Source organism: Puma concolor, chromosome A1 (assembly GCF_028749965.1).
Source record: "Puma concolor isolate L17-30 chromosome A1, mPumCon1.1.hap2, whole genome shotgun sequence".
Lineage (NCBI taxonomy): Eukaryota > Metazoa > Chordata > Mammalia > Carnivora > Felidae > Puma > Puma concolor.
The window spans coordinates 237,570,395-237,583,840 of record NC_141667.1 but is presented as its reverse complement, the minus strand read 5'-3'; the positions used below and the strand labels follow the sequence as shown (position 1 = coordinate 237,583,840).

The following is a 13,446-nucleotide window of genomic DNA, read 5'->3' as shown; positions in this document are numbered from 1 at the left end:
CGACCCTCATCCTCAGTGTCGTGCTCATGACACCAGCAGGGCATTAAGCAGACAAGAGCGCAGCTAACCTCACCCTCTTTTCTTGCCACACGGATGTCAGAATTTGCCGGGAAGCCATTCAGCGTTTCACTACGTAACATTATCACAACCCACTCACACACAGCAGCACCCCGTGCCCAGAAGACACTCTCCTTCCGCTCTCCAGGCATCTTCCCACAACCACTCATCCGCGGATTTGACGGGCAATGCATGTGTTAAGTTGTGGAGGCCAAGGTGGGAAACAAGGGAGGCCTGGTCCTGCTCCTTGGGCACTTACGGCCTGGTGGGGAGTACCTGTTTGTACAAGGAACAGGCCCTTACAGTACAGGGGGATCATGTCAGATGAGGGACATTCAGGGACCCAGGAGAAGCCACGGACTCAGACTGAAAGAGTGTCAGGCAAGACTTGCCGGATGGGAGAAGCGTGAGTAGAAGTTTTCCAGGTGAAGGAGGTAGAGGGAATGGAACAGGGGAGAACATTCCAGAAAAGTCAATGTGCACCGAGTTTGAGGAACTGAAAGATCGCGAAGGGAAGTGGGAAGTGTGGAAAAGGGGGTGTGGTGAAGGAGGGAACTGAGACGTAAGTGGGACAGGCCAGGGCGCTGGCCTCGGAGGCCGAGTTAAGGTTTGAGTTTTATCCTAAGGGCAACAGGGGACCATCAAAGGGCTTTAAACAGAGATGTGCCGCTCTGATTTGCATTTCGTAAACCTTACCCTTGGCTCCAGATCGGAGAACTACAGAACAGGGACGAGTCTGCAGGCAAAGGCTCAGCCGCAGGTTGCTGCAGCAGCAACCCAGAAGAGCTCAGATGCTGAGGTCTGGACAAGGCAGCGGACACAGAGTCACAGGGTGGTGGATACATGGGAGGGATGTCGGTGATAAGCTGGCTGGATATGAAGGCGAGTGACCATCTGTCTTGGAAAATCCAGCCAGGAAATACAGGAACTTTGTGGATCAAGGGAGGAGTCCAGAGTGGGCTATGTTGAGTCAGAGGTATCCAATATTGACTTAGCTACATCGGGTTCACAAAATGAAATTTAACAACATGCTATCTTAGGTCGTTTTTTTCAATACATACCAAGTTGTTTATATACCCACCTTTCGAAAGAGGAGTAAATCCTAAACAACATTGAAACACATCGTAGGGGCACCTGGGTGGCTCGGTCGGTTAAGCATCTGACTCTCGATTTCGGCTCAGGTCACAATCTCACGGTGTGTGAGTTCGAGCTCCGTATCAGGCTCTGCGCTGACAGGGCGAAGCCTGCTTGGAATCCTTTCTTCCTCTCTCTCTCTCTGCCCCTACCCCATTCATGCTCTCTCTCACTCTCTCTCTCAAATAAATAAACTTAAAAAAAATGTTAAACACATTGTGAGAAGTATTTATGATGTTCTCACAGAGATATACTTTCTTCTGAATATGACCACTTCAATAAAGCCTCCTACAACATCAGATGGTCTCTCCCCTTAATAATATTTATTGTCATGGAGCCAGTATTTGGTCACTGGTGTTGAAAAGCAGGTTTCGCTATTCTTAGACAAAGCTCCTGTTTCATAGCACAGCTCCAAACGTCTCCCACAAGCTACATTAAGCATGCCAAACAAAAGCAAATTTTTCAACAACAGCCAATATAAAGCGGAGGGAAGAAAAAAACTCAATAGCCTAACTGAGAAATGAACAAAGGAAATGGAGATAGTCCCAGTAAAAAAATAAACAAACACGATGGCCCTAAATCTCGGAATTCACTCGAGACAAGAGAAATGCAAATTGCAACTATTCTGAGACGCGATTTTCCACCATAAGGTGAACAAAACTGAAGGAGTTTGGTAGTGCTCTGTGTTGGTACAGAGGTAGGGAAACAGTCTCTAAAGAGTATGTAAATTGCTATAATTTCCATAGAGGGCAATTGAGTAATGGCCCCCAATTTAATAAGCCTATAACATTATTTTGGTCCATACATACAATGGTTCAACCATTAAAAGGCAATGAAATTCTGATATACATGACACGGATGAAACTCTGGCATGTTATGCCGAGTGATATAAGCTGGACACAAAAGAATAACTACGCAGGATTCCATTGTATGAGGTAGCTAGAAGAGTCAAAGCTGGACGAGTCCAATTCATAGAGACAAGAAGTAGAACGGTGGTTACCGGGGACTTGGGGGGACGAGCAGTTGTTCAACGAGGACAGAGTTTCAGCTGGGGATGACAAAAACGTTCCGGAGATGGATGGTCGTGACACTTACACGCCAGTGTGAATGGACTTAATGCCACTGAACCGCACACTTTCAAACAGTAAGTTTCGTGGGTCGCCTGGGTGGCTCAGTTGGTTGAGCGGCAGCCACCTGATTCGGCTCGTGAGATCCAGCCTCATGTCAAGGTCCTGGCTGAGAGTAGTGCGGGCTTGGGATTCTCTCTCTCTCCTTTTCTCTCTCTCTCTCCCTCCCCTACTCATGCTCTCTCTCTCAAAATAAATAAACTTTTTTTTTTTTTAATTGTAAATTGCAGGGGCGCCTGGGTGGCTCAGTCGGTTGAGCGACCGACTTTGGCTCAGGTCATGATCTCACAGTTTGTGAGATCGAGCCCCACGTCGGGGTCTGCACTGAGTGTGGAGCCTGCTTAAGATTCTCTCTCTCCCTCTCTGCCCCTCTCCCCCACTCTCTCTCTCTCTCTTAAAAAAAAAAAAAGTATATATATATATATATATATATATATATATATATATATATATACAGTTTTTACAAGAAAGTCTTATCACTGGTCAACGTTCTTTGAAAATTCTTTCATTTTTCTTACATTTAACAGAAAGAGTATTTAGTCAGTTTCTAAAGGAATTTTCCCTTCTTTTTCTTTTCTCTCTCTCTTTAAAAAAAAAAACAAAAAACAGGTTCTCCCTGCTAGGGGCATTTTAATTTTTATTATTACCCTCAATACCTTAGTGTATGGCTTAGAGTGTGGCTTTGAAGACTGGCCAATTTGAAATTAAATTTTTTACATCTGTTATTCATTGTGGGGGGGGGAAGCTATTTATACTTTGGATCATCAAAATACCAAGCCTTTCAAATCCAGGGCGTTTCCCTCCTAATTGGTCAACATTTAATTGCATAACCAAATTCTTACTGGCCAAATCATGTCCTTTGTGTGGGGGGGGGGGGGGGGTAAGTGCCCAAGTTGGTTAAAGGCAAACATTGCTGGGCAAATGATTTGTTTGGGCAGATTGCCAGAGCTGATGGTGATTAATATAGTTAACTTTGAAAATGCGTATGCTTTTCTCCAGAGAACATATTCCCACAATCAGAGGAATTGTTGATTTTCACATTATTCCAACTTTCTTTCCTCCCACTAAAAATACGGGTACCTTATAAGTCGTGTGGCTCCTAGCTTCCAAATCACATATTTAAGAGCTAGACAGGAAAAAAACACTTTCTTTTTTTTTCCCCCTGAGGTTCGATTAGTTCATTTAAAATATAAATCTAAAATACCAACATTTAGGGGCGCCTGGGTGGCTCAGTCGGTTGAGCGTCCAACTTCGGCTCAGGTCATGATCTCACCACCTGTGAGTTCGAGCCCCGCGTCGGGCTCTGTGCTGACAGCTCAGAGCCCGGAGCCTGCTTCCCATTCTGTGTCTCCCTCTCTCTCTCTGCCCTTCCCCTGCTCATGCTCTCTGTCTCAAAAATAAAAACATTAAATAAATTAATTATTAAATAAAATACCAACACTTAAAACTTTTCAAATTTCATGTTATGTTTTCTATTTTACACTACTCATAAATGTGTAAATACTTACACGTATTTACACGAGTACAGGTTCTACCCTCAATGATCGTCGCACTTCACTTTGTATGGCTGCAGTTCACTGCACGGGGAGATCCTTCTATGTTCTCAATCAAAGGAAATTAATTACAAGAATCTGGGTTGAGGATGCATCCTGAGATGTCCTACTGGAGACGTACTCTAATGACAACCAAAATAGCCCACGACCTTGACATTTGTATAGCACTATGACTGCTGTTTGCCCTCAGGGCTTCTCAAAGCTGAGGTCTCCAGCCAAGACAGAAGCCAGGGGCATCTGAAGACAATTACATAGTTACAAAGCCATGAACTGAAAGAATCCCTTAAGAAAAGCTGCTAACTTTCACCTCTAAAGTTTTTGCTGTAAAGACTTTCCCAACGTTGTGTTTGAAAACAGATTGGTAACATTATCATCGACCAGTAGAGTCCCACAGGGTCACTGGAAAACTCATGTATAGAAGGCAAAAGGACTGATCATTGGCAAGCATGTGGAATTCTTCGAGAAGGCACATTCCACCTGAGGCTGTCTTTTAGAAAGAGCAGAAGAATTCCAGAACAGTAAGGAGCCTTAGATATTATCTAATCAAGTCCCTCCTCCCGCAGGTAACAAATGGTAACCTCTGAAAATTTGGCTCGCTGAACATTCTTTAATTGGTATTAGACACAAGACTTACATGCACATCTCCCAACCCTCCAGTAATGCTCTTTGCTCTTACACCTTGGCCGTCCAAATAAAATTCTCGTCGCACCAATCTTCGTGCCACAAACACTTTGTGCAATAACAATACATTTCACTTGTTTGGAATTTGGCACACAGTTTCCTTAGCAATAGATACACAATGAAGACATCCCCGAGCCAGCCCCAAATACCGAATAGATGCACACGAAGCAGTGGGATGCGTAAAAACCAAACAAAACCACCTGCAAATCTAACACCCTAGAACTGAAATTACTGTGCCACCTTGAAATGCGAGGAGCAGTGATGGCATCTACTCTCCCTGCTGGGGAGTCCTCCAATTCCAAATTCCTGCCCATCATCAGGAAGGGAGGAGCTGGCTTCCGGTGGGTGAGGAGTGCGGAGCCTGGGACTTCTGGAGGATAACCCCAGGGGGCACTTCCGGATCTGGAGCTGGCTTCCCAGTCGCCATGTTTATTTTCTTCCCAGTCTTCAGATGACGGCCAGTTGCTGCTGCCCCACATTCTGTCTAGGGTTCTGGACCAGTGTTTTTCTCCTCTCTGCCCTGCTGTTGCTTTCAACACAGTCTCATAGTCATATGTTGCCTACATATCCTTCTGTCCTTAAAATGCATACTCAGGCAGTCTTTTGATGGCTTCCCAAGGGTTTAGGACTCCTAGCAATGAGGAAAGAGATTGGAAATGGTTCTCTTTTCTGCTCCTTTAACCCAGCCCCTTCTTTCATTTCCTTCAAATGGTGAAGAGTTTCCTCCAGGAGTATGAAGGCTTAAAATGCTACGACCAGATTCACCCTGGTTTAAACACATTCAAAAAAAATAGGATTTCTTGAGCATCCTTACTGGATTGAAGCCAGACTCTGAAAAGCAGGAAAGGGCCTGGACTCAGAGGGTGGGGGAGGCGAGAACTTGAAGGAGATAGGCATCTGCAAAGCCGCAAAGAGGAAGAAAGATCTAGTTCTCTGGCCACTGAGCCCCACCTGAAGCAGTCGCTCCCGGGGCTGCTGTATGTCCAGGAGAGCCCCAGGCAGAGTCTTCAATCGTGCTTTCGCATTTTCACGTCTGTGGACCCAGAACTCGAGGGTCGGCTACTTGAGGAGAAAGATGACCTATCTTCTCATGCCCTCTCAGCACTGAGGACACAAGTGATTGATGCATATTTGTTGACTGCCTGGGAACTTCCAAGTCACTTCAAGGTCATGATTTTCTTCAGTAACGCAGGGGAATGAAACGTACTTCCCTGTACCAACATCCGGGGAAGTCGTAAGCAGCCATGGACAGTAGTGTTTCCTCACTCTTTCCACATGTGTGTTTGGCTCTTTTCTCCTCACTTGGGGCAGCGCCTCGGGGGCAACCTTTTCACGAAAAGGTGTTCCAAAAGCAGCTGTGGAGCAGGCCAAGTCACCTCCCGGACCTGTGTCAGCTGACTGGCACAACTGACCAGTTCGACCAATGTCTGGCTCGAGTCAGAGGAGGGAGAGAGAAGTTTTGCCCTTCAAAGCTGACTTTTCAAATTCCAGGTACTGGCATCGATCCCTTTACTAATTAAGTATGCACTGCTCTGGGAAACAGGCATTCTTTTTGGGGGCTGGGTAACAATAGCTACTCCACACAAGAACCTGTTTCTGAAACCGCCCATCATGGAAAGCTACTGGATCACACCCAAAGAGTACGTTTCGAAAACTTCTGGTATTTCTTGCAAAAACTCCACTGAGTGTATTGGATGCATATTCTTCAGTAGGGATATTTCAGAAGACGGTCCAGGGTCTCATACTTAGACATGACTAGGATGGTCCCCAAAGGGGAACAACTCAGGGAGATGCCATGAAGGCACAAATACCAGCCCCACTATTCTAGCTCTTGTGGGACCAACAGAAACAGATTCCTAAAACAGTGGACAGAGCCTCAGTTCAACTTACAAAAAAGGGCCAAGAAGTGACCCTATTAAAATTCTTTTAGGGGCGCCTGGGTGGCTCAGTCGGTTAAGCGTCCAACTCCAGCTCAGGTCATGCTCTCATGGTTCGTGGTTCATGGGTTTGAGCCCCGCGGCGGGCTCTGTGCTGACAGCTCAGAGCCTGGAGCCTGCTTCAGAGTCTGTGTCTCCCTCTCTCTCTGCCCCTTGTGCTCTCTCTTTCTCTCTCTCTCTCTCTCTCTCAAAAATAAATAAACATTTAAAAAAAACTCTTTTAACAACTCACAAAATAGTACATGAAGAAAAGTAGACAGGTATGTTTCACTTTTTCTGAAGGCAGAACATGAAGTAATGAAGGAAGTCAAGGAAACACAAGTACTTTGAGATTCTGATGATCGGTGAGATACAGAAACTCTTACAGAGGCAGAAGCCTCTGGAATTTTCTTTGGCCAGCTTGAAACACAGCACTGGCTCCCACCTTTGCAAAGCAGTTTCTGTGCTTTGGGCAAGGCACTGGCCGCAAGCCTTGCAGGCTTCCCACTCCTCCCTGCTATTCTATGACCACAGCGTTTTAATAATTTGAGTCTTTGCAACACATTCCAATTATAACCTTGTTAGCCGCTCAGTGCCTCGGGGAAAACTTTCCAATTCTTCCGGCTACCTTCCAGAGTCTGAAGTACAATGCTGAACATATCTTGCTGGAAATAAGCGTGGAAAATGCCATTCGGAGAGAAGGTCGACCTAGCTTATCTCCATAGCCGTGAGGGTTGTGAAATCTGTACTTCACGGTCCTTCCAGTATGGTGAGGCCATTCTTATGGGATTCAGCATGCCATAAAGGCAGTGCATAGGACTCAAATCACACGCACTCCACAGCTCAAAAAAGGCAGAGAGATCAGACCTAGCTGGCAACGGGATCATCATCAGTTTCGTCTGCCCTTGTCAAAACCTGACAAGGCTTGAGGCTGGCCCTCCAGGGGTGAAAGTGAAAATCAAGTAAGAAGCAAGCTAAATATAGAAGAATTCACTTCTGAATCTCTCGTTCTTACTTTATACATCCAGTGGAGTATGCTGATGTAGAAATATTTGCCGCAACTTGCTCAAACATTTATTTGTGCCAGGAGAGAATACTGCCGGGAATAGAGCAACTGAAAGAGGTCTTGTCTTCAGAGTTATAGACCAAGTTCACTCTTCAAAACTAATAGGTTGAAGTTCTAGCCCTCCAGGGCCTCAGAATGTGACTGTATATGGAGACACAGTCTTCAAAAGGCAGTTCGAGGTAAGAGGCAGTTAAGGTAAAATGAGGTCATATGGGTGGGCCCTCGTCCAAAATGACAGGTGTCAGAAGAAGAGATTAGGACACAGACATGCACACACACAGAGGAAGACCGTGTGAGGATACAGCAAAAAGACGGTCACACGCAAGCTAAGAAGACTGGTACCAGAAAAAAACAACCCCGTGGACACCACCGACCTTGGACTTACAGCCTCCAGAGCTACGAGACAATAAACATCTGTTGTTTCAATCAGCCAGTCTGTGGTCCTTTGTGATAACAAGCCTGGCTAATACACGTGGCTCTCCTAACCACCAATTCTGCACACCGGTTCCTTCTTTCATTGACTTCATTTCACTTTCTTTTGGTCCACTGAGCCCCTCTCCGTGTCTCCTTTTCTTCTGCCCTGCCTGTCTGTATTTGTCTTTTTTTTTTTTTTGAAATTCATTTATATATTTTGAGAGAGAGAGAGAGAGCATGAGCAGGGGAGGGGCAGAGAGGGGGAGAGAGGGAGAATCACAAGCAGGCTCCGCACCATCAACAGAGTCCGATGTGGGGCTCGAACCCGTGAACCACGAGATCATGACTTGAGCTGAAACCAAGCGTAGGACGCTTCACCGACGGAGCCCCCCAGGTGCCCCTGTATTTGTCTTTTAAAGGAGGGTCTCTCCCCTTCTTCCCAGACAGACGTGGAGCTTTGGAAGGCGAGAGGGAGAGAAGGCATCTTGTACTCTGAGAGGCTCAGGCCCCGCGAGCTCAGAGGTGCATCTGGTGGGCGAGGGTGTAGTGCAAAATCATTTGATTTGCATTGTAGTGCAAAATCAGCCTCTCTGGCTGACTCTGACCAAGTCTCAACTTCTCTGAGTTTCTATGTTTCCATATATTAAAAAAATTAGTGATGGGAATTACTGCATGGTGGCTGTGAGTTTCAATTAAGATAAAACATTGGAAAATACTTTATATACCAATCACCGTAGCTCAGTTTTTCTATTTGTAGAACACATACTACCTAGAAGTTAGTATCATATAATATAGTATCATTTTAAAAAATCAACAAATATTTAGAACTTCTGTGACTCTAAATATTATATATTTTAAAGGATTACTTCTACTCTATATCGGCCTAATAAAGTTTACTTTTGCTTCCCTTGCTACTTAATATTGAGAAAGCATGTTGTACTTGGTATTAAAAGATGAGTTCTAAAGACAGAAAAGACCTGGTTCTTGCCTTCACGGATCCTGTAAACCTATTTAGAAAAGTAATTTGTACAGTAAAAAAACACTTATAAAATCAGTTCACAGTGGTTCTCGGGGCTCTGATCAGGTCAAATCAAGTACATACCTGAACTTTCTCAGACAACATCCCAGAGAGCCATTTCCACCTATCGCCTACTAAATGGCCTGCCAGCAGCAGTTAACAAATCTGATGTAAAAGATTCAAAATTAAGAAAGGTAATAAAAACCTGAATGCTAAGTAGTGCATTTTGTTTGAAAAAAATTTAATTCCATACTCATTTGTCAAGTAGAACACCTTAATACACAAGTATCTCTACTATTCTTTTTTTTTCTAAGTTTATTTACTCTGAGACAGAGAGAGAGAGTGAGAGAGAGCCAGGGAGAGGCAGAGAGAAAGGGAGACAGAATCCCAAGCAGGCTCGGCACGAGGCTCGAACCCACGAACCATGAGATCATGACCCGGGCCAAACCAAGAGTCAGACACTTAACCAACGGAGCCACCCAGGTGCCCCAAGTATCTCTAATATTCTTAAAACTAGATTCAAATAATCAAATTCTTAGGTTTTCATTAGCTCCTCAGGAACCCCTGGAAAAACATGATTGACATTAGCAACACTCCAGTGGGAAAAACGTATATTCTTGAGAAACGTAATTGTTATTTAACTTTAGGAATATCTGACTGTGGGAGCGCCTGGGTGGCTAAGTCGGTTAAGCGTCAGACTCCTGATTCCAGCCGAGGCCATGATTCCAGGGTCGTGCCCCGCGTGGGGCTCCACACTCACTGTGGAGATTCTCTCTCTCTCCCTCTGCCCTTCTCTCCAGCTCATGCTTTCTCAAAAAAAAAAAAAAAAAACAAAAAACAACTGACTGAAAACATCTCAACCAACAAGAAAACCACGTATTTTTTTTTTTTTTTAGAAATCTACACTCACTATTAAGAATAATCAAAATATGGTAAGTTGGGTGTGTAGGAACATAGGGATAAAAGGGTTTAATGCTTCAGAAGCATGGCGTAGCGGTCAGATTTGGATTTCGATCCCGACTTTACCACTTAACGAACTGTAAGACCTGAGGCAAATTCTGCACTTTTCTAGTCTCACCACCCTCATGTCTTGAATTAGTGCATTATTACGTCTGCCTTGGATGAGCATAGCTGTGATTAGCGCACCCCTCCTGGCCGGCAGAAGGGGAGGTCTTGGGTGGAATTTCTAAACGAGAATGTGTCACCGTGGATTACGATTGCTTCCTAGCCTTTTCCTCTTCCTAAAATGTAAACTTTTCTTTATTACTATTATGTTTTTTAATGTTTATTCTTTTTGAGAGAGGGCACGCACATGCCCACATGAGGGGGCGAGGCAGAGAGAGAGGGACACAGAGGATCCAGAGCGGGCTCTGTGCGGAGGGCACAGAGCCTGACTGGGGGCTCAAACTCCTGAACCCCAAAATCATGACCCCTGGGCCCAAGTCGGACGCTTAACCAACTGAGCCACCCAGAGGGCCCTGGAAACTGGGAACTGTTTTAATTCAACTTTGTACGTCTCTCTCACCACTTAATCCTTCTCCTCCCAAGTCTGGTTCTGTATACAGCACATAGCAAAGCCTAATAAACATGTGACGAAATAAATACATGAATAAATAAATAACACACAGACCATTTTAAATTGGGGGCAGAGAAAGAAATAAAACAGCGTGTGAAACACAGCTTAAGAACTGTTAACGGGTCAGTGTCTTCGGCAAACAATTAAAATCTGAGAAACACACTAAAAACACCAAAAGTTACCCTTAGCTATGATAGGATAAATGGGCAAAGGGGTGAGGGAGTAAAAAATATTACTGTAACTGCCAATCACGGCTCTAGAAAAGATCATTCAAATTCCTTTCCAATATTTTTTTTTTTCTGTATGTATGGCTACAACAAATAATCTTTGAGATAATGAGCCAAAATTCCCTGGCACATTTATATGTAAGAAAATACCCAGTGAACCATTCTCTCCCCTGCTTTGTGAAATTCGTCTTTGTAAAACATTTTAAGATACAACTGTCTGAATATCTCACACTGTGCCTTCTACGTACTGCATATGCTTTCACTTTGCAAAGATTTTGGTTACTATGTTGGAAGGGTGAAGGTCAATTCATTTTCACGGGTCCAAACCAGGTTCTGTATTTTTTTTTATGATGATAATTAAGGAATATTGAACAGCAGACGCTACTCGGAAAACGAGGAAAGAGAATACTTTTTATGGCTACTGATTTGTTAAGGTGTACCTTGTAACTTTTTCACGTCTACCATCAGTCCACAATCCAGTATTTTCGAAAGCGGAGTATTATGGCATTAAGCAGGTGATAGGGCCTAGAGGCCTCATTCCCTTGCCCAAGGGCGAGTGGTGGCTAATAAGTACACTTGCCTTGAGGACCCGGTGAGACAAGCGTTGGCTCCTCTCGGAGAGATGCTCGCGAACATTCTGCGTCCCCCCCCCCCCCCCCCAGCGCCCCTCCGTCGCCCGGCAACTCAGGCACGCCGCGGCTCGGCCCCGCCCCCGCTGCCAAGGCAACGCGGCCGCGCCGGCGCGCGGGCTTTGTGCCCCGGGCGCCCCGGCGCAGCAACGCGCGCTTGCCCCCTGCACCTGCTTGCTGGGTCGCGGCAACTTTTCAAACCTTAACCTCTTCAACCGCTCTGCCGGGTCTCTCACCCGGAGCCGCCGACCCCCGCCCTCTCTCACCTTTGTTTCCGAAAAACTGTTCCACGGGCGCAGGATTCCAGCCACCTGCTGCGTGGCGGTGCCTCCTCCAAACGTGAGGGAGAGGTGACAACCGGCAAGGAAACCCCACTTACCTTCCTCAGCATTCCTCCGCGTCGGCAGGGGGGGGTGGGTGTCCCTGGAGGGATCCGACCGAGCCGCGCCGAGCTCAAAGTGTGACGGGAGTGTCGGAGACGCGGCAGGCGAACTTGGTCCCGGGCGAGCGCCGCCCCCGGGGCCCCCGCGCGCTCCTCATTTGCACCACAAAGGGCGGGGACCTTCTGGCCCCGCGGTCCGGAGACGGCTAATCCCGCCGGCGGTTGCCCTCCCGGCCGGGGTTCAGACGGGCTCCGAGGGGCTGCTCAGATGCCACAGCGCCCCGGCGAGGACCAAGTCCCCCAGTCCCCTCCCCGGGCGGCGGGTCGGACTCCCCAGGCCGGCGGCCGTGCTATTGTGCGCGGGGCCCCGGAGGCCGGGCGCGGGGCGGGGGCGGCCCAGGTTGAATTTCCGAAGAGCCGGGCTCTCCTCGCGCGCGCCCTCCCCGCCGCCCCTCGCTGTTGCATATTCATGAGAGGGCGGGGTCGCTCTCCTCCCCGGGCTCCTCCGGGCTGAAGGCGGCGGGAAGAGTTGATGCGAAAGGAAACGCCGAGAGGAGAAGAGCGTGGGGAAAAAGTGGCAACGTAAACAAACGGAGGATTCCTGTTTCACCAGTCGCCTGCGTTATACACGCACACACTCACACACACACACCATTTCCCAAAGCCTGAGCTGAGCAAAGAAAATTTCAAGAAGGTCCTGTCTAAAAGTCTTGATCCTAATGATCGTATTAGAACAATTGGGATGTGTATGTGTGTGTGCGCGCGCGCGCCAAGGATTTTTAACGATGATTTTAACTGTGTGCTTCTCAGAGAGAGCCATTGAAAATGTATACATGCAGACCTCACTAATTGCATTGATTCTATTGAATTGCATCATAATTGATCGTCTGTTTTTAACAGAGCCCTCCACCATTCCCTCAAACCCAGCTTTTCTGATTTATAAAGTCAGTTTGCTAATGGGAACCCATTTTAGGAGATAAAAATAGGGGAGGAAAAATGAGGCCTGAGGACCCTCCCTTAGGGATCGGGGGGCGGTCTGAGAAGCTGCAAAAGCCATTGGCACTGAGCTGTTACCCCACCCCCACCCCCACCCCCCCAACAAGCAGCCCTCCAGAAGGGTTTCTCTTTCCTTCCTGAAATGTCCACCATCAGAATCATCACTAAAGCACATCCTGGAATTCAGAACCAGTCTACCACTTGAGGTACAAGCGGCTGCAAAGGTGATCTGAACAGACCCAAAGGTTCTTCTGGCCCCAAACAGATGCTTTCACCACCAGATCTCTCCTCCGTGTTAAAGTGCTACAGAAAAATCCCCATTAAGATACAAACTTGTTAGCAGGAACAGGTGACCTGTAAGCATTACCCCTCAGCAATGGCAGGTGGTTAGACTTAGGGACTTCAGAAATCCACTCATCCCACAAATCCTCACTGGTGCCTATCTACTGGTGGATGGTGAGTGCTGGGGAGACCACCGACAAAGAAACAGCCCAGGCCCCTGCCCTGGGAGCCTAACTTTGACTACAGAACAGACTATAAACAAACGAATAAAAGTCAGGCAGTTATTCCTGCTATAGAGAAAAATAAAGCCATTTAGAAAGGCAGGTGTTAGAATCTCAGAGAGTATGGAAGTGCCGTGAATTCTCTGCTGGAACCAGCTGACACTACG

General features: G+C 46.6%; 1 protein-coding gene across 1 annotated transcript in view; it reads right to left on the bottom strand.

The window, feature by feature from the left end:
* The window catches only part of SPATA13 (spermatogenesis associated 13), a 346,879-nt gene extending 334,804 nt beyond the window's left edge, over nt 1–12,075 (bottom strand). The window contains exon 1 of the mRNA XM_086715132.1: nt 11,778–12,075. Coding sequence (XP_086571258.1) covers nt 11,778–11,789 — 12 coding nt within the window. The 5' untranslated portion in view covers nt 11,790–12,075. The remainder of the gene's footprint in view (nt 1–11,777) is intronic.
* Between the last annotated feature and the right edge of the window lie 1,371 nt (nt 12,076–13,446).